This window comes from Monodon monoceros, unplaced genomic scaffold, assembly GCF_005190385.1.
Source record: "Monodon monoceros isolate NGI ecotype Baffin Bay Population unplaced genomic scaffold, NGI_Narwhal_1 Super_Scaffold_6, whole genome shotgun sequence".
NCBI classification, from domain to species: domain Eukaryota; kingdom Metazoa; phylum Chordata; class Mammalia; order Artiodactyla; family Monodontidae; genus Monodon; species Monodon monoceros.
The window spans coordinates 4,477,434-4,499,287 of record NW_021703783.1 but is presented as its reverse complement, the minus strand read 5'-3'; the positions used below and the strand labels follow the sequence as shown (position 1 = coordinate 4,499,287).

The window sequence follows — 21,854 nt, the reverse complement described above, 5'->3', positions numbered from 1 at the left end:
AATGTAGAGATGGTGAAATCTCAAGGAAAAACTAGAAACTAAAAAAGAACCAAATGGGAATTCTAGAATTGAAATTTCTAGTATCTGAAATTAAAGACTTACTGGGTAGACTTAATAACAAATTGGCGACTTCAGACAAAAAGGTCATAAATTTCCAGACATATCAATAGAAATTATCCAATGTGAGAAAAAAGAGAAAAAAATGATTTTTAAAAATCATTGTCTTGAGCTGCAATCTCTTCTTCCCTTATTCATTTCCTTTCATGCATCTCTTTCGTTTCTCTCTCTTTCGTTTTAATTTCCAGCTCAGCAATGTGTTTTATGGTCTGTCTGTATACTGCTTGTTTGAACAGCTTGAGATCCTCCTCCTCCACATTTGTAGGTTTTCCTTCCTTCTTTAATTGCCCTTTTTAATCTTTCACAGTGTGTTCCAGGTATTATTTCCCTGCCTGAATTACATCCAGGGCCCTCGTCTTTTGTTCCTGGTCCAGTAGCAACTTGTAAACATTGTCCACAGCTTCAAAAGGGTTTTGTGCTCCATCAGCATCACCCTCTTTTTTGTCAGGCTGCTCCAATATGAATAACCGCTGAAACTACTTTCTTATTTCTTCATCTGTCGCTTCAGGATCTATCTGAAGAACATCAGGGTTCAAGTTGAAGTAGGAGGAACCAGGACAGGTCAATCTTTCAGTCTCATTTTTGGACTTTAGAACTGAATCTCTCTTCTTTATTTGTTTCACCTCACAGTAGAAGGTCACAAATGCTTCCTCTGTGCTGCCCCCTCCACCCCAAGCCTGCTCACCCCTACAGCCACCATTTCCCCAACTCGGTCACCACATGACTCTTCCTCTTCTTTTCTATTATGTGCATTTAATGCTATACATTTCCCTCTCAGCACTGCTTTCACTGTATCTCATAAATTTTGATGAATCCTATTTTCAATTCAATTTAGTTCAAAGCATTTAAAAGCATTTCTCTTGAGATTTCTTCTTTGACCCTTGTGTTATTTGGAACTATGTTGTTTAATCTCCATGTATTTAGGGATTTTCCAGCTATCTTTTATTTTAATTCCACTGTGATCTAAGAGTATGCATTGTAAGATTTCTAGTCTTTTAAATTTGTGAAGGTGAGTTTAATGTCCCAGAATGTGGTCTACCTGGTGAATGTCCTACACAAGCTTGAAAAGAATGTGTATTCTGCTGTTGTTAGATGAAGTATCCTATAGATGTCAATTATATCCAGTTGATTGATGGTGTTTTTGAGTTCAACTATGTACTGACTGATTGTCTGCCCGGTAGATCTGTTCAGTATATGCAGAGGGGCACCAAAGTCTGCAAGTGTAATAGTGCATTAATCTATTTGTCCTTGCAGTTCTATCAGTTTTTGCCTCATGTGGTTTGACACTCTGTTGTCAGGCATATACACATTAAGCATTGTTATATCTTCTTGGAGAGAAGAGACCTTGTGCAGTTATGTTAATACCAGACAAGGAAGACTTCCAAACAAGGAGTATTATCAGAGACGAAGTAGAAATTTTATAACAACAAAAGGGTCAATCAGTCAGGAAGGCATAACTATCTTACATGTATGTGAACCTTAGAGCGTCAAAATACATGAAGCAAAAACTGTCATAACTAAAGATAAATAGGCAAATCTACAATCCTGGGGAGAATAAGTGATAAAACAATTGGAACAAAAAGTTAGTACATGCGTTAGTTTTCTCTTTTGCTGCATAACAAATTTCACAAAGAGGTGGCTTAAAACAGCATAGTTTTGTAGGTCACAAGCCACGGTGGTCTTAAATGGGTTCTCTCCCAAGTGTCTCACAAGGCCAAAATCAAGGTGTCAGCCACTCTGGGCTCTGTAGCCTCTGGGGAAAGTCACTTCTAGGGTCGTTCAGATTGTTGGCCTAATTCAGTTACTTGAAGCTGTAGGACTGAGGTCCCTGTTTCTTTGCTGGCTGTTAATCAAGGCCATTCTCAGCAACTAGAAGCTACCTGCTTCCCTTGCCACCTGGGCCCCTCCATCTTCAAAGCCAGCACCCCTTCCTCACACTTGAAATCTCTCTGACTTCCTCTTCCGCTACTAGCCAGGGAAAACTGTCTGATTTTAAAGAGTTCATGTAAATGGAGCACGTCCACTGGGATAGCCTCGCTAATCTTTTTTTTTTTTTTTTTTTTTTTTGCGGTACGCGGGCCTCTCACTGTTATGGCCTCTCCTGCTGCGGAGCACAGGATCCGGACACGCAGGCTCAGCGGCCATGGCTCACAAGCCCAGCCGCTCCACGGCATGTGGGATCTTCCCAGACCGGGGCACGAACCCATGTCCCTTGCATCGACAGGCCGACTCTCAACCACTACGCCACCAGGGAAGCCCAGCCTCCCTAATCTTGAGGTCAACTGATAAGTCATTTTAAACGTGTAGGGAAAGAAAAATCTCTTTCCCCTAGCCTTCTAAGTTCTGGGATTACTATCATAAAATACAGATTAAGAAGAGAAAAACAAACTAAAGTTTATCACATGTATAGCTCTTGGGAGAGATAACCAGAGAAATGAGTAATCCTCAAGGAATGGGCTTAGAATTCAGGCTTAAATATCTTCGTCTTCAGCTAAAAACAGAGAAAGAAGGGTGTGGGGGAGGCCAGTTATGGGAGTGATCAGGAAAAGTAAGGTAAATAAAAGTAAGACTAGTTATGCAGACTTAAGCTGGTACCTTATCCATTGATAAGAGTCTCTTGTGATTTATAGTCATCCTTGTCTTCCAGGTACAGAGAAGGAGAAACTCTTACAAACGGAGATTTCCTTTGTAAATGTAAACTCTTGTAAAAGGGTAACTTCTACTTTAGTTTCAGAGCTTCTCCTGTGTCTTCTGTTTCTCAAAATAATCAGTTCAAAATAATCCTTAGGACAAGGAGGCATATTCTGGGGTGCCATATTTTGGTCTTCTACAATTGCATCTATAAAAGCCTCTTTGTCACGTAACATAATTTAATCATGGGAGTAACACCAGGGAGTGGAGATCATAGGGCCCCTCTATGCATCTTTCTTCCTATCCCAGTAATCATGATATGGCAGATCTGAATAACACAATCAACATGACCTAATTGGCATTTACAGAACACTCGCTCCTAAAGTTAATTATAAGATCTAGCTATTCCACTTCTAGGTACCACCCAAGAAAAATGAAACCTTCTGTCCATAAAAAGATTTTTATATGAATATTCACGATATTGTATAATTAACAAAGTAAAAGATTTTAATGATGCCATTAAAGCATATGCCTCCTGATAATAAAAATAAAGGCAATTAGAAACTCCAGGAAATTTTTCTTTTTCTGAAGTCTCTGGAGAAACGTGAGAGAGCCAGAGAAGCTGTTAAATAAATGTTTGGAAGGATGCCCTGGTGCTCTCTTTCTTTTCTTCCTTCTCTGGAAGGTCTTAGCTTCAGACTTCGGTCTAGCAGTAGCCAGACGGGTATCACATTTCATCCAAAGTTGGGATGGTGCACAACATCTTCAAGGCAGAAAAGAAGTGGTGAGAGAAGCATCCACAGGTGATGGGTGGACTCCACATGTGTGGTGGTGATGCCACTGGTGGTGGTGTGCATGTGTGTGTGTTTCTGTGTGATGGGAGGAATGGACTTTGTTATTGGAACCAAGCAGGACCCTGCAGGGCCCTCCCCGGTACCAAAGTCGCTCCATGTCCCATTCCTTGTTTGTAGAAAAAGGCTTTGGTCTCCTAGGCCTTCCCTGAGTTCCCAAGAGCAGATTCAAGCAGTTACTAATTAGGGAAGTGAGGCAATGCAGGAACAAAGGAAAAGCAGTTAAGCAAGAAAAGTAATGAGAGCTTAAGCAATAGTTCAGTGATAAAACAGAGTCCTAGTTCCCCTCGAGGGATGTGCGTAACCATCTGACACATATCTCTGAGTTGTTCTGCGAAAACTGAGACCGTCACCCAGGTGGAAGATGGTGACCACGTGCTGACCACAAGCACATAGACCCCAGACTAGTTGGAACCAGAAGTTTAATGATTAAGATTCTCAAAACACCACCACCAACAACCAATCAGAAGAGAGACGACAAGCTGCAACCCTCACCCAAAACGTTGCCTTTCAAAACCCTTTGCTGAAAACCATCAGGGAGTTTGGGTCTTTTGAGCATGTGTGTTGCCTCTTTTCCTTGCTCGGCCCTGCAATAAACGCTGTACTTTCCTTCACCACAACCTGGTGTCAGTAGATTGGCTTTGCTGCACGTTGATCGAGGAGACCCAAAGCCAGGTTCGGTAACACTATCTCCACTATGGGTGGGAGGCAGCCTGGGCTATGGGATGCTTCTGCGACAGCTGTAACTACTGCTGTGATTTCTCTTAGCCATTTTTAATGTTGCTACAGTGGGATTATTACTGGTGGGGGGAACGGGCAAGGGGAGGGAGGGAAATGTTTGCAAAACCTTAATTAGGGATTTTGTCATATATCTAGCTCTTTAGGAATAGGCTCCCCTCCACCCCTCTGGAGCTACAACCTATAAATTTTCTCACCCCTTATGTGCCTAAGTAGGAGAAAATAGACACATATTTTAATTGTGTGCATGTGTGCCTATGATTGGTATCTCAACTCGATTCTAAATCTAGCTGATTCATTCTGTAAGTGACAGCAGGGCTTTCACACTGTAGAGTAGCTCTTTGAAAAGCTCTGTGCTTCAGGGCTGAAGTGGGTCCTGGGAAAGAACTGAATTCTCCTCTCCTGTGTCCCTTCTCTCACTGCCCACAGCTGGAGATAAAGCCTTCCTGGTCCACTCTTCCCTAGTCTGGGCAGTTTGCAATCAGCACACTTCCCACCTAGTTCCTTGGGCTAGCTCTACCTTTCCAGGGAGCATAGCTTTTTTACCCTATTGCTCTGACGGGTTCTTCCAACTACCTCTGAGAAGACTAGGGACCCCATACAGATGCATTCGCGGCTGATTGTAAGGCTAGAAGGTGGACAACAGGCTAGCAGAGCCCCAGACCCTCTATCCCCCTCACCGCTTCCTGCCCCCATGGAGTATCTTGCTTTTATCTGTTTCATATATAAGCTGCCACAGAAGGGAGATATCTATTGAAGAAAGTATTAGGCGGTTCTCCCCCCAAAATATTGAAACCAATAATATTCTAATGTTTGAAGACGGTCTTCCTAGAATACTTGTGAAGAAAACCATATTTCCAGAAGCTTCTGCTTATCTCCAACCATACGTGTTTCTTTCCTTTTTCAAAGAATTTTTACTTACTCTTGGGCATAAATACTTGATGCTTACCTGAGGACCAACTTTTGATTAGAGCTTTGTCATAGAAAGTACACGAATGTATATACATACCAGCAAAAAATTGTTTACAGTTTCAACCGAATGATGAACCCTGTCCTCGTACTCCAGGCTTGTCCTTCCGTTTTCAGTTTACCTGGTCCATGCTGGCATCAGTATTTAAATACTGTCATGTTCTGGCAATGCTCTTTAAAATAGCTGTGACAGCTTTTTACAATTTAATTTTGTTGCTATTATTGTATTTATTAGTTTATTATATAAGTCAAACATTACAGAAAGCTTATAAAATAAAGAGAAGCAAAATCAAACAAATACTTAAAACGCCTGTAATCCCAACGCCTGGGGAGAAGCAGAGATGACATTTTGATTACCTCCTTCCAGTCCCTTTTAAAAACATTTTTAACAATAAAAATGGGATCATGTGAAGTTTTAACTTGCTTTTTTTTTTTAATTTAGTGATATAGTTGAGTATTTTTCCATTTAGTGCTCTTCAAAAACCTTATTCCGAAGAGTAGAATGGAATTTTATCACAGTCATTCAGCCAAGCCTTGCTGGTTGGTAGTTACTTCCAATTTTCTGCAACTATGAACAATGCAACAATAAACGTCTTTGAAGCAAAATTTAATTCTTCGCCTACATTCAAGATTATTTCCCTAAGGTAAATCCCTTGCAGTGTTATTTTCGTACATATTCCCAAAGTGCTCTTCATTTCATTTTATATACCACCGCCTCTCACCCTGCCAGCAGTATGGAGGATTACCATATCACTGATCTGTGCAGATTCTGTATAATAATAATTATTATTATTATATTATTATTTACTAATATGATAGGCAGGAAATAGCTTATTGCCATTTACACTTGTATTTCTTTGGTTACTAATTATACTGCCCTTTTTCATAGGCTTATTAGTCAAATATCTTTCTGCTTTTGGGGTATTTCCACTTGGACGTTCCCCAGGCACCTCCAGTTGATACACCCAAAAGTTAACTCAGGGCTTCCTTGGTGGCGCAGTGGTTGAGAGTCCGCCAGCCGATGCAGGGGACACGGGTTCGTGCCCCGGTCCGGGAAGATCCCACATGCCGCGGAGCGGCTGGGCCTGTGAGCCATGGCTGCTGAGCCTGCGTGTCCGGAGCCTGTGCTCCGCAACGGGAGAGGCCACAACAGTGAGAGGCCCGCGTACCACAAAAAATAAATAAATAAAATAAAATAAAAATAAAGAGCTTTCACACATTTACAAAAAAAAGGCTGAAAAATTTTCAGCTTTCCTTGATAAGCTGAAGATCTGGTATCATTGACCGACTTCCCCATCCGGAAATACTCTTCTGGAGGGAGCTGGCGAGGAGCTGGGAGCTGCCCATATTCCCCACAGTCCTTTTGTCCTTTTAGTAAGGGATAATTGTGAAGCAAGGGTAACAGTCAGGACTCTCCGGCAGATATAAAAATGAACACATTAAAGATTGTGTTTAATTCATTCATGAGGAGAATGGTGAGGTGTTGCAACCAGTACAAAGGAGAATCCAAAGCTCAGGAATCTTGAAAAGAAAAAAACAAAAACAAAGCTCAGGAATCTTGAAATAAACATGCCATTGGAGGCAAAACTGGGGGAGACAGGTCAGCTGAAACTTCATGGCAGAATTTACATGTATATAGACAAGAATTATTTTGCATTGATAAGTAGAATATTGCCTGTCATATCAGTAAACAACGATGTCATAGTCATCAGTGATTGCAGTCCTCCAGCAGTGAGCTGGTGAGCCCTGAGGGAACTCAGGAAGGAAACAAAGAATACCTGCCATCTAGCAGCCATCAGATTGCAGCCACTTCCTACAGTGAGCCCCTAGGAAACTCAGGTTGTGAAAACACAAGATACTGGCCCCAGATAGCTGAGGTGCATATCAAAGGAATGATTTCAGTGAGCCCAGACTCTTGCATCTTCCCATACATAGAAAAGCGCTAAATTCCTTAACTTGAAATATCTAGTTTTCTTTTATTAACAGTAACCTTTTGTTCCTACTACTTGCCCTTTGTTGCAAAACTCCTGTATATCCTAGCTCTCCCCTGCCTTCTTGGAGCAGTTTTCTCAGGGTTACTTGAGATGCTGCCTCCTGGGCTTGAAGCCTGAAAAATTCCCACCAAATAAAACATAACTCCCAACTTTTAGGTTGTTGAGTATATTTTTTTAGTCAACAGCATTGTTATTGGTTATCTACAGCTTACAGAGTTGTAAAGCATCTCCCTGGAATCAGAATCAGCTAACCTGGACCTCATCCAGTCTAGACTCCAGACAATGCAGTTTTCCACGGAAGCACAAATTTTCCCCTATGCTTCTGTTTCCCATCGTCCTATTTACGGACTGCCTGGACTCAGAAGCGTTGGTCCACCCAGATCCTACACAGCTGTCATTTCTCTCGTTTTTACTCAGTTCCTTCAATTATAAAATGTACAGATTGGCATAGATAATCTCTAAATTACCTTACAGCTCTTTAATTCAAATATCTTTTTTTTTTTGTCCGCGCCACACAGCATGTGGGATCTTAGCTCCCCAACCAGGGATCGAACCCACGCCCCCTGCATTGGCAGCGCGGAGTCTTAACCACTGGACCACCAGGGAAGTCCCATAATTCAAATTTCTTAGGGCAGCTTCCACCCAACACTCCCAACACTCCCAACACACACCATCTCCATAAATTATTCATCCTTATTCACATGCTTATCAGTGAGGTGTAGCTACCCTCATTTGTGCTAAGGTGTTAATGGGTGATGTTTTATTAATATGATACTGTATCCTCTGCAACATGTACTTCTACAGCTTCAATTACCACCCAAACCATCATTTTTGTGAAAATACCTCACAACACTCAGCTCCAAACACCTGCTGCTTCAGACATCTAAAGTCAGCAAAGAGCTTCACCCCATAAGACTGTACCCTTTCCCCCAATCCCCGCCCCCCCGGCCCCCCTTGGCCCAGTCCCAGAGAGAGGACAGCCTCTGTTGGCAAACTGGGGATGAAAATAAGTGAAGGCTGAAAAAAGTACCAACCACAGTATCTTCCTGGACCCTAGCTGGGGAGCAGAGAAGAGAGTTAGGGTACCAAGCTAGAATTTTTTTTTTTATATTACTTTTTTTTTTTTTTTTTTTTTAGCAGTACGCGGGCCTCTCACTGTTGTGGCCTCTCCCGTTGCAGAGCACAGGCTCCGGAGGCGCAGGCCCAGCGGCCATGGCTCATGGGCCCAGCCGCTCCGCAGCATGTGGGATCTTCCCGGACCGGGGCACGAACCCGTGTTCCCTGCATCGGCAGGCGGACTCTTAACCACTGCGCCACCAGGGAAGCCCCCAAGCTAGAATTTGAATGATTACACGACACTGGGCATCCTGATGACAAAATAGAGCCTATTATATCTTGGGGTTTTATTACAAAATTGAAATGATTATTACCTGAACAAGACCAGGACAGTTTGGGGTCAGATGGAGTTTTCACCTAAGAATAAGGAAAGAATCTCCCCACCCCATTCATTCATCAATTCATTCACTCAACAAATATTTATAGAGTGCCGAGTAGGTGCCTAGGCCTGTCTTCAACTCTGCTTTCCATTCCCTCTACCTCCCATGCACCCCATAGCCTTCCAGAATTAAATCACTGTGTCTGAGGCATGAGATAGATGGGCTCCAGCCTAGGCATTTACAACTAACCTCCTGTTTACATTTCCTGAAGAAGGAGGCAGGTGGGCTCTAGGCTGGATAGTTACAACCAGCCTCCTGTTTGTACTTCGAGGTGGAAATAACAACAGGAACGGGGTAAATAGCTGGACTCTGTCTCCTGTGGACACTTTAAGATAGCAGTCATGGCAGGGACAGAGAGGGGCTAAAACCTTGCTTGAGCAAAAGATCAAGAGGTCTCATATTTCCCATCCTTGGGGCAAGGGAGACACTGCACATGCGCAGAAAGGCTCCTTAGGGGTCAAAAAGGAGGGGGCTCCACCCCAGAATAGGTGGTGACAAGCCTCCCCCCACCTCCCCATAGGCCTCCGGGCTAGCATCCATCTCGAAAAAAGTTGCGCAGGCATGTTGAGGAGTGCCCTAGGGCAGGTCAGGCGTGGAAAAGAAATGAGATTATTGGCCAAAGGTAAACAAAGACCGGGAAAACTGCCCTGTATAAAGGACTCTTTCCCGCACTCTTCATCATTAGGGAGGATGCCCACACCCTTCCTCTCTGGTGTGTATCTCTGCTTTGCTCTGTCTTAACTAAAGAAACTGTTTCTCTGTGAGCTCTCCCACATGTTGTGCTGTGTCTCTAATAATAAACTTTGTACTTGTTTTTACAGTTTTTGCCTCCTTGAAACAAGCTTGCTTTCAAGCAGGGGTAAGAGTCAGGGAAACTTTGCTCCTAGCCTCTAGCCGTTGCTGGTCTAGTGGCTAGGATTCCTGGTTTTCATCCAGGCTATCCAGGTTCGATTCCTCAGCAGGGAGCTAAGATCTTGCTTCAAGCCACCACTCACTGCTGTCTCTCCGAGATCACGAGCATGTCTTTCTCCTGAGTGTCCTTAAGTCAGAACCAGCTCAGCTACTTACTAATGGGATAAGTTACCTTCACTAGGCTGCTGTTGCCATCACTTTGAAAATAGGGATCCCTCCCTGCCTAAGAAAGGCAGCTACTACTTATTAAGTCAGGAAATGAACGTGTGGACTCAGTCATGGCATTGCTACTTAAACGATAACAGCTAACATTTACCTAGTATTCACTGTGTGCCAGGCTCAGCACTTTAGATGCATCATCTCATTTAATTCCTCACCACAGTCCTCCGATGTAGGTGTTTGTAGGTATTATTATCATCACATCCATTTTACAGACAAGGAAATTGAGGCTGAGAAAGAGAGGTTAGGGATTTGTCTCCCAGCTAAGAGGTGGAGTTTTGTATAGAGCCTACCTGCTAAACCACTGGGCATCACCCACAAGGTAAGGGCTAAACTCCTCTCTCCTTCCCCTCCCCCAACACACTGTAGCCACCTGCCTCTCACACCCCAGTGCATCTCTCGAGCCCCCAGTGCACCGCTCACGCTGTTATCTTCACGCTCAGTGACAGCCCCCTCCTCGCCCAAACACTCACACACCAGCTCGCACCTGTCCCCTGGTTATCCTCAAGACAGCTTTAGAAACCCATTTCCGGTGGTTTTCTTCTTCAAGCTCTCAGAGCCCTTCACAGGTACGCCATACACACTTCCACTCTAGAACTTCTATTTGTCCTTAGGATAAAGGTCAATGTGACCTTAGAGCTGAGGCAGGAGATAGATGGGCCCCAGGCTGAACAGCTGGAGTTTGTCCCCTGTGGACAGATACTCCAAGATGAAGAGGAGAAGCTAAGCCCCGCCTAGATAGAGACCACATAGTTCTCTTTCTCGAGGTCAAGGAGACCTTCCTGACTATACATGCGCAGAAAGCCTTCCTGGAGGTCGAAAAGGGAGTGATGTCACCCGACCCATAGGCCTCTTCGCTAGAATCCATCTTGGCTAAGAGAGATGCTCGCATACATGGGAGACCCTGAGATAAACCAAATACGGACTCAGAACCAGGCAAAGCAAGATGATTGGCCAAAGGACACCTGGAAGAAATGCCCCATGTGAGCGATTCAAACTACCACGAGGGCACGACTCTCTCTCTGAGCCCACCCGTGTGTCTATCCACACATACTCTTTTTTCCTCCTAATAAACACTTTACTTGTTTCGCTACTTTCTTTTTCTTTGTGGAAATTCGTTTTCTGCAAAGCTGTACAGGCAGGGCCTTGTCACTGGCCACTGGTCTCATGAATAGGATTCAGTGTTCTCGCTGCCGCAGGCTGACTTCAATCTCTGGCTGGGAACCGAAATCCTGCTATAAGCTGCTGCAGGCCAAGGCCACCGGAGATCAGAGTCAAGCAAAGCCGAGGGAGATATACAGGAGGGCCCAGGAAGACAGGAATTTAGAATCTGGAGTAGGAACTTAGAGTAGGATCACAGGATAAATACATGTAAGTAAAGTATAAATGACAATGTCATGATAAGAGTGGTGGTTGAAATCAGCTTTGATGATCAGGTCATACGCACCTTGAATCCAGAGAATATGGGCCACAAGTGCACCCCTAGGAGAGCAGGAATTGAAGTCCCTGTAGGAAGAGCCCCTATAGATGGACACTCAACTCATCCCTCCTTGCCGTGGAAAGAATCACCCTGGACATGTGTATCCCAGATCTTGCGCCCAGGGCACATCCCTGGTCCCACGCAATCTCCATGCACTAAGAAGGGAACTCCTAAAAGCTTGGGATGGTACAATTGTTTCCTAAGTTGGAAAAGGTCTTCAACCTCCAGACGACTTAAAATTAAATACACAGCATGAATTCAAATCTCGATTCATGTTTCTGCTAAATTTGAGGATAACTGCACATATTTGGTATTGGAAGTATTTGTCATTTTAAAGAATTTAGCATTTTGGAGTCTGACAAATTTATCTTAAGCTTCCAATTTCAAATGTGTACTTTATTAATTCAGACTTAGATTTTTAAGTTGAAAGGGATGAGAATTTTGCTAAGTTTGTAAATAGTATCATGATTGCCAGACTTGAAGGTTAATATCTATATAATTATTAGCTTTACTACAATTTTTTAAATATGTGGGAAGGTTTTGTATATCGGTCAGTTGCAAAACGTAGCCAAAAATTAATTAAATTTAAAAATGAGTTTAAAATAAGAAAATTCAAGTAACTAAATTATAAGAAACGCTTAAAACTAATTGCTAAATTCACTAGCTTTGTAAATAATTAGAATTGTGGGCTGAACTTTTAAAAGTTTAAAGGTTAGTTTTATTTATTGCTTCAATAAATTACATAATTCGAAAATTTCTAAACTGAGAAACTGCCCTTTGGGAAACGAAAAATCTAACAATGATTACTGTTTATATGTCTGTTTCCTGCCGCTAAACAATGAATTCATTGAGTAGAAAGCAACTACTTCCTTATATCCCCATCAGCTGGCACAAGAAAGGCCAGAAGAGTAGGCCACCCATGGTAAGTACACCAGCAGTGAATGTTTATTGCTCACAAAATGCCAGTGTGAAGTCAAATCAGGCTACACGTTGCATCTGTTTCTTTTACTTGAACCTTTGCTCTCTGCTGCTTCTGTTCACTAAAAGGACACTGCCTCTACATAATGGCCTGCCTCAGGGAACCCTGCTCCTCTGCCTGAATGTTAAACCAAAGTGCCTTTGTTTAGGGAAACATCCCGACCCTGTCCACCTATGGATGGCTGCAAGAAAGAAATTAACACATTCCCTCCAAGAGCGGGGCCATTCCAGGGGATATTTGCAAAACTTATGACCTTTTTGCTTTACTTCCTCATCTCCTCCCCCTCTCTGTGCTATAAAAGAAACTGGCATCCAAACCCCGATAGGATGGTTTTTTGGAGACACTAGTCTGCCATCTTCTGGGTCGGCTGGCTTTCCGAATAAAGTCATATTCCTTGCCTCCACACCTTGTCTCCAATTCATTGGCCTGTCGTGTGGCGAGCAGAGAGAGCTTAGACTTAGTAACACCAGGACTGTGATGTGTGCTTTACTCACAGGATTTCACGGGACCCTCACCACAACCTGTGACGACCTGAAAAAGTTAAATCAAGGTCAAGTTCACAAAGCCAGGGGGAGTGTTGGAGCCAGGGCTGAATCCGGGCTCCCGGACTTCAGGGCTGCATCTTCCCTTAACTTCTCTGTTACTAGTTGAATGGATGAAATTCTTTAACGGTGGGACTTTTGACAATCGTTTGAGCTGAGGAGATCACATGCGTGTGCTGGAGACATGGGTGTGATTGTCCCGTGTGAACAAGTGACCAGGACAGAGATAGCGGATCTTGGTGGAGCTTCCTGGGACCGAGCTGAAGAACCGAAAAAGCTGAGTTTTCTTTAAAAGACAGAGAACGTGGAGCTTCTGGAAGGAAGGAGATAAGGGAAGGGATGGAGAAGAAAGCCACCTCATTTAGGGTTGGTTGACGTGAAGTGAAACCCCAAACAGCCCCCCACCGAAAGCTTGGTTATTGTGCTAATTTGTGGTAAATGATGAACAGCGAGTCCACGCTTTAATTTACCGGCTAAGTTAGCGCTCAGGGATGGACAGATACGACGGTGGCCTTTTGCATTTTGAACCTCAAGCGTGTCCTCTATTGAAGACTGTGCCGTTGGGGAGAGAATCAGACGTAAAGAGGGAAGGCTGGCTGGACCACGGGGTGCCCTGGGCCCGACGGAAAAGCCAACAGAGCCGTGTGTTGCATAGCTGGTAGCAAGTCAGGGGAATACCACACTCTGCTCAAATGGTGTTTCAGGCGTTTACCATGGTTTACCATTAAAGTATGGTAACCTTCCTACCGTACAGCACGGGGCACTCTACTCAATACTCTGTAATGACCTATATGGGAAAAGAATCTAAACAAAAGAGTGGATCTATGTGTATGTATAACTGATTCACTTCGCTGTACACCTGAAACCAACACAACATTGTAAATCACCTATAGCCCAATAAAATTTAAAATAAACAAATAATTTTTAAAAATTTTAAACAAAACCAAAGCATGGTCACCTTGCCTAAACCCAGCTCCCAAGACACAATGGCAACACACCTTCAAAGATGTCCCCGGCAGGGGTCACAGTGGTCGATCTCAGCAGGCATGACACAGCCCCTGGAGGGCACCCTGGAAATCTGTGGGTGCAACCTTTGTTTGTCACAATGATGGAGGGGGACTGTGGGCATTTAGTGGGGGTGGACATAGCACAGTAAGTCAGAACACACAAATCAAGACTTGAAACGTCTCACGTGATTTAAAAACCCATTTATACTCACCTGAACTGCAAATTTAACTGTTTGACAGATACAAGGGATTTCTGGTACGGCGGTTAATATATGTTGAGTTTTCTAAGAATGCGATTTACTATATAAATCTAGGGCAAATTAGATTTTGTTTTGTTCTGAACTTTACAAGAAGCTGCTCACTAATGCAGAAGCTGACATCAGGAAGAGCAATGAAGCTCTCGGCAGTTAAGTGGCCGAGATAGACGGACCCTCTCTGCAGCCCTGAAGTCAGGGAGCCTGGATTCAGCCTTCACCCCAACACTCCCTGGCTGTGTGAACTTGACCTTGATTTAACCCTTTTGGGTCATCACAGGTTGTGGTAAGGATTTCGTGAGATGGTGCGGGTAAAGCACACATCACAGTCCTGGCATTTCGTGACCAATAAATATTAACTGCTAGTGTATCACGCATGGGTGACCTACTCTTCTGGCCACATCAGGCCAGCGTACCTGTGTGCCTATGGTGACGGCCCACATGAATGCAAGCAGTTGACCACTTCACTATGCCCTTCAGTGCAACTGTGCTCACATCATCACTGGAGTACGTGTTATTTTATTATGGGTGTATTATTCTCCTTTAATGCCTTGTTTATATGAGATAAGGCATTATGTTTTGATTACATGTTAGATAGGTTATAATAATAATACAACTTTCATAAAAGAATAATTAATAAAGGATGTATTACAAAATATAAAAATGGGGCATCGGGTGTGACAGGAAAGAACCATCTTGGGTAAAGTATGGTTTTAGAGAAAGCAAGTATGCAACATCATGAGTTAGGATACAAACCGATGAGAAATAGCATTGCTAGAACACACAGATACTGTACATCACACAATTACCATGTTTTCAAATCAAATCCACCCATCTGTGTGCCTGCTGGCTGGCTTGTGGCTGGCAGAAGTATCCTCCACACCAACAAGATATCTCTTAACTGAAGAAAAAAAGTGAAGCAGGGTTGGACTCCTTTCCCTAGAAGACTGATTCTCACATGTTAGTGCGCATGAGGATAAACCGGCATGTTTAAGGAAAATAAAACTCCCAGGCCCTTTCATCAGATTCTTTTTTTTTTTTTCAGAGTTATCATGTAATATTGTTTTATTTTTTTCCTCCAGTTTTACTGAGATTTCATTGACATGCGTCACTGTCTCTAGAGATTCTGACTCAGCAGGTCTGGGGTGGGGCTCCACCACTTGAATTAGTAACAGGAGCCACACGCCTGAGATGCAGCGTTTCTGCACATCAGTGCTTTTCACACCACTGTGCACAAAAATCTCCCAGGGACGTTTTAAAAATGCAGATCCTGATTCAACAGGTCAGGATGGGCCTGCATTCCCAACAAGCTCCCAGGGGGTGCTGACGCTTCTGGTCCAGAAATCACACTTTTGTCCATCTGGGGACAAAAGATTCTGGAGCACGCAGAGGGGTCAGGGAGAGAACGCACTTCAGCACTCACGTTCCTCACTCCGCAAGGCTGAGACGGACATTACTGTAAATGAATAGGGCTTTCACTGACCTTCCCGCCCCACAGATTGAGGCGCTGCACTGCAGTCGGCTGCATGACCAACCCTGGGCCGCCTAGGAAGGTGGTGCATTAGCTTCACCACAAACCCTGGGAGTTTTTCATCATACTGTCCTGAGGGACTTGCCGACACTGAACCAACTGTGCATCTGGATCTCGGCTGTGAGGTTGGCAACTTATGCAAACAGTCCTAATTCCGAAGCGCTGGCACTCCTTTACACGGCAGGGGATCCCTGTACACCCACGTGTCTGAAACCATCTAGAGGCTGTCCTAACCGCAGGCGGGTAGAGGCCTCGGCAAGTTCAGATCTGGGCAGAGGACTATGGAATTATTGCAGGTAGTCGGAGGATCCATGGCTACAGACAACGGTTTTCCATGTATGTACTATATTTTAAATGTGTGTAGAGATCATTAAGATAAACGTTTAAAAATACCCAAAGTGTGGATAAATTCAGATTAGTTATGGGACATTGTGTCTTTTCTCAATTAGTGTTTATTAAAAGGCATCATATATCACACGGGGGCTTCACAATATTCTGACCTTAAAAAGCGGTTCTCATCTTCTGGAACATTCACAAGAAGTGGCCTGACAGAAGGACACTCAAATCTTCCAGGATTTCAGAGAATAAGATATATATGTGTCAGCATTAAATATATAAATTTAAAGAAAATAATGCTCAAATTCTAGATGGCTGAATCTCTCCCTTTGTAAATCAAGAAAGAAAATGTTGGCAAAGAATCTGATCTCAGATGTTTTAATAGGGGCTCTTATGCACTATGTACAGGATTCTCTGCCAAAGGTGGCCTGGTCGCTAGTGACCCGAATGACACCAAAAACCAAGGGCAGCTCAGGGGCCACTAAACAGTGACTGTCTTGGCCGGCTTCACATCTTCAATCTCAGAAGACAGCCAGCGGTACGTGCGGTGACGTCGCAGCACCTCGATGGCCTTGAGCTCCAGGGGCGTGGCCTGAATACCCAGGTCTTCCAGGCCGGGCAGGTGAGGCAGGGTCATGTCTGTGATGTGAACCTGTGAGTAAACAAGACGCGCAGAGAGCACTGAAAAGCGGCCAGGGACACGGAGCGCTGGCTTCACAAACGCTCCAACCCGCAAGCCGGCCCGAGTCCCGCTGCTGAGACTTCACTGGGTTCAAAGGATACGGGGCAGGGGTTGATGCCCAGAACCACTGAAAGCAGACCACAGAAAAGGGCTTGTGGAGGGAAAGGCAAGTGTCAGCTCAAGGTCTATCCGCGAGTACAAAACACAGGCTCCGGTGAGGGTTAAACAGCAGTCAGTCTGGGCTGGAGCAGAAAGGTCGTCACATCTGTGAGGCTCAGTAAAGAAACAGGGGCTGAGGCAAAACCAGCCCATCCCGAGCATCCCCTGGGCCTGTTCTCCTAGCACAGCTTTCTGCCTCGGTTTTGCTGAATCAAGATTATTCCGCGACAATCCAAGAACCTTTGTCTCCAGCTCTACTCAACCTGGCTGACTAATGCTGACTATAGATCTAAAAATCCAAACCCACCTTGTTTGGAGGAAAGGAGGGTGAGCCCTGAGATTCCAAAGACCCCGGCTCATCCGCAAGCAAACGAAGAGGCTCGGTCTACACCCAGAGCAGCATGCACCCCCATCCTCCCACCTGAGCACGTCTGCCATCCTTCCACCGAAGAGCTGTCAAGCTGCCTCCCCAGATCAAATCCAAAACCCAGCAGCCTGCTGCCCCAACACTTCCTCAGTGACAAATGTAAGAGGTGCATCCGGCAGACACGCTGAAGCGTCCTGGCCACCAGTTCTCCCGCCCGATCTTTCCTGAACACAGAAAGGACACCTTGGGATAACAGCTGCCTGTTCACATCTGTTCCCCAAGGACTATGTTTCCATCTTGTTAACATTTTAGCTTTTAAGTTAACATTCAGAGGACACCCTGGCTGTTGCTTGTTGGTAAAAGGCCAATAGATTTTCAAAGGTAGAGACGGCAGAATGTGTGTATTTTATTTTGTCTCCTCCCTAGAAACACTTCTACACGCAGTGGGCAAACGATCAGTGAGGGAGACCAGCTTGGAGACAGCCAGATGGGAAGGGATCAGCGCACTGCAGGGGACGAGAGGCAGCGGGAGCTGGTCCAGAGGCTACGGAAGGAATGAGCTACCCTCCTGGATCAGAGTGGGTAGAGTGGAGATGACTATTTCCTCTACCCTTCTGGAAGTGGAGAATTTTCAATGCTATTATAAACATTTTCATAGTAAAAAGCTGAATAGAAAGGTAGGAAGAGGGAGGTGAGATCGGGCACACAGCTGGTTTCCCATCAATACCTGCTGATGGGCCAGACCTGTGCTGTCCAACACGAATTTAAGAAAACTCAAATCTCATTTCTGCAGTCACACTAGCCATATTTCAGGCGTTCCACAGTCACTGTTGCTAGTGGCTACTTTCTGAACACTAGAGATGACAGAACATTTCCATCACAGCAGGAAGGATGAGGCAGTACTGTCTAGATGGGTAAGGAAAGGAAGAAATCACGGAGGATTTCCAGATTTTTGGCTTGAGCAACAGAGAGAACAGTGATATCATTAACTGAGCTGAGAGGGGCTAGGAGAGAAGCAGGTTTGCCATTGTACTCTCGGACGAGCCGTGTTTCGGATAACTATTACACAGCTAAACAGATGTGAGGCCTGCCACTGGGTGGGCGGGGAGGCCATCCAGGGCTGGAGTTGAAGCCGCTGCCAGGAGCTCACAGACAGCAGCCGGAGCCCGGGGCGAGATGAGGGTCGCTCAGAGAAAGAGCAAGGACAGGAAAGGGCTGAGGACAGAGCCCTTGGTCCCCACCGTCAGAGACCAGGGACGGAGGGTGAACCAGGGAGGCCGAGTGAGCACGAGAAGCAAGAGAATGTGGAGAGCGCAAGTGGAAACCGGGGTTTCAAGAGGACAGGAGCGGCGCCTCTGACCAATGTGGCTCACAGATGGGGTGAGGGCAGGTCAGAGTGCTGACCGCTGGAGTTGGCGGCACAGAGGTCACAGGTGACCGGGAACAGAGCCGGGTTCGGGGAGACAAGGAAATAAAAGCCAGGAGTGGGTTAGAGCAAGAAGGAGGTAAGAAGCTGTCAACCACAGGTAGAGACAGCTCTTCTGAGGAGCCTGATGCACACGGACACAGACAAACAGGGCAGCGGCCAGACACGATGGGCCCAGGGAGGGACTTTGGCCTTTAAAAACACACAGAGCTAGTGTTAAGGCTTGTCTGTCTGTACGTGGATGGAGATGATCCAGCGGAGAAAGGAAAATTGAAAATGTTAGATAGGACCCCGGAGAGCCTGGGCGTGGGTGCATTTTGTGCACGAGGACGGCAGACAAGCACGTGGAGCTAAGCCAGGCGAGCCCGTGAGCTAGCTCGACACTCACTCACCCATCTCCGCGGCTCTCTGCCCGGCATCCGCCCGGGCAAGTGTTCATCACCCTCATACTCACCCGCTCCACTTTGTCCCTCGTGGTCCAGGGCTCAAACGGACTAATTTCAAAGAGTCGACCTAGCCATCTGGAAAGAGGAAAGAACACGGCACACGTGGTGAGCGTCTCTGCTCGATGTTCAAGCCAAGCAAGCAAGGGAGGCTGCCGGGGAGCCAGGAAGTCACCGCAGGTTTTTAAAGAAACGAACAAACATCCGAACCTCCTGGCCCCAGTGCCTGGGAGGTCGCCTCGCCTTTCACGCCAACGGCCTCATCACCTCCCTGTGGCTCTCCCAGGCGCCCACCAAAGGGACAGTGAATCGGAAAAGCTTACAGTACAGCTGCCTCAGCCACGAGACAAACGCAAAAGATCCAACGTCCAGCGACACCTGTCACATTCAATCAAAGGTAAGCCCCAGACGTTCAAACAGGCTTCTGTCAAGGACACAGGGCGAGCCAGGTGGTATGCAAGATAGAAAGCGTGAGCCTTAAAAGTAGGGGACCCGAGAGAACCAAAAAATCCAAAAGTAAGGAGATGCCTAAGATCTACGGTTCAAATGAGGAAGCCAAGAGAAAACCCGGACAAGAGGGGCCTCCTGCTTCCTCAGCACCATCTCTTCACCCTACTGAAACCCGGGGTCTCCTTATCTGCCACCTGAGTTCCGTCTCACGTGTCTTCAGGACAGGGAGGCCCCTAGGAGTTCCTCGGGGCCCCCACAGAGGACTGGAGGCAGAGCTGGGAGCATGTGCTTTGAGCAGCAACCATCCCTACGGCCAGGCCGGCTCTGCTCTTATCTGATTGTCCTAATGGGCCTTTAGGTCAAAAGTCATCAAACCCAGGGTTCCGCAGCTTTTTAAAGACCTGAAAAACATCCCAAAGGGAGGCATAAAAAAGTGAAAAAGGGAGCTGAAGATTGGTCAGAATTTCTCCAGGAACACAGCAAGCCTCAGATTCCAGCCGACCTGTTCCAATGGCCAAAAAAAGGCCACTTCGCTGGCTTACAAAAACGAAACGAAACACACCGCTTGCAATCCTCTGCTCTGGTCCTACGCTAACAGATCACCTCCAGTCTGTATTTTTGGGTCCTCGGGGGCCACGCCATGGGCATATGCCAGCTCCAGGATAAGCCTCAGGCGTAGGCACAACCGCGAAAGCAGCTCCCTGCAAACTGGCTGATACCCCTCCACTGCCCCGAGGCCCCCGCCACAAATGACCTCACCGCTAGCTCCAGTCGATGCCCTTTGGTCTTTATCTTACCTGACTTTTCTACAGCATTTCATTCCATAAACATTAACAAAAGGCCTACTGTGTGCCTAACACCGTTCTAGGTGCTGAAGACACAGATGTGAACAAAATAGCAAAGCTCCTCTCCTTAAACGGCATTCCCTCCTTAAAGCACGCCCTTTCCTTTGGTGCCCAGGAGGCCAAAGTCTCTCCGTTTCTCACTTGAGCCTCTGGTTACTCTCTTCTAGCCCCCCTGACAAACTGCTCTTGCTCCGCTGGTCCTTTAAATGGAGATACTCCTCAGCCCTGCTCTTCCACTCAGTCCCCACTCTGCCCCGCTCACCTCGGAGTCGCTGGGAGTGTTAAATGAGAGGAAGAAGGCAGCCTGAAAGACGGAACACTCCCAACAAACATTACCATCACACTGCCTTCTAACTGTCATCTCTCTGATACTTCTGTTAGGTCAGAAGCTTTTCTGAGGGTTTACTGTAACACCCTGAGTGCCTGGTACATTGCCTAAGACACAGTTGTCAACAAGAAATGTTTGTTGAATGATTGAATGACCAAACGAATGAAGAAGTGAGCTGCTGTGTTGCTTCATCAGTCAATCTCTGGCAAACTGGATGTGAAAAGTCTCCCTGACCAGGACCTCAGTGTGTGATCATTCCAAGATGCTAAACCTACAGAGGGGAGAAGTGAAGCAAGAAGCAGGAACAGCAAATAAGGCAACTGCAGGAAGCGGCTGAATTGACCTGGCTCCTTTCCCCAACCCCGGGATCAGACTGCCTTAATGAAGGAGGGCCCCTTTCCCCTCCTGGGTGAGTGGATGAAACAGAGGGAAACTTGATTGCTCCTTCACATGACCTGCCAAGCAAGACGCTGCCAATTAAACCCAGTGGCTTCTAACAGGAGAATCTGAAGACCTGCAGATTCAACCTTCCAACACAGTGTTTTTCTCACCCACAAATCAACATTCCCTTTCTTAGACTCCTCTGGCTCTTTCCTAGATGACTGTCAAGATATCAGAAGCACCTCCTGGTTAGAGATTCCCAGATTTCACTGCAATGGACGTACTCCCTCTAACCCCTGGGTGGGAGCATTACAAATGAAGTCTCTAGTTAGCTCTTTTCTAGAAGGCACAAAAAGTAGCGCTTTACTTACTGATAGGCAAAATGTGGCAAAGGGTATGCCAGGAAGGGTCTGTGAGACACGGCAAAGATGTATTGCACCAGGTCAAAGAGGACGTACCGACTGGGCCTACAAACAGAAAATTCACAGTTCTTCAGATTATTTGCTCCTCACAAACTTTCGTTCTTAGTTTTACAAAATAACATCTTTCTTATGAAAAAGGAAACACATGCGCACTATAGGAAATACAGATTAGCACAAAGAAAAACCACCCACCAAAGATGAAGTTAATAAACTTAATATATAATAATAAACTTAACTTCTCATCCCCTTATATTTAAATTTAATTTAATTTATTTTAAAATTTCATTGATTTATT

At 45.4% G+C, this 21,854-nt stretch overlaps 1 protein-coding gene and 1 pseudogene across 1 annotated transcript in view; both read right to left on the bottom strand.

Annotated features, from left to right (window-relative positions):
• Positions 1-209: 209 nt before the first annotated feature.
• On the bottom strand, positions 210-3,699 carry LOC114885415 (annotated as a pseudogene).
• Positions 3,700-16,154: 12,455 nt separating this feature from the next.
• The window catches only part of NDUFA9 (NADH:ubiquinone oxidoreductase subunit A9), a 30,046-nt gene continuing 24,346 nt past the window's right edge, over positions 16,155-21,854 (bottom strand). The window contains exons 9-11 of the mRNA XM_029206157.1: positions 21,509-21,604; positions 19,145-19,211; positions 16,155-16,708 (exon numbers count right to left, since the gene is read on the bottom strand). Coding sequence (XP_029061990.1) covers positions 16,538-16,708; positions 19,145-19,211; positions 21,509-21,604 — 334 coding nt within the window. The 3' untranslated portion in view covers positions 16,155-16,537. The remainder of the gene's footprint in view (positions 16,709-19,144; positions 19,212-21,508; positions 21,605-21,854) is intronic.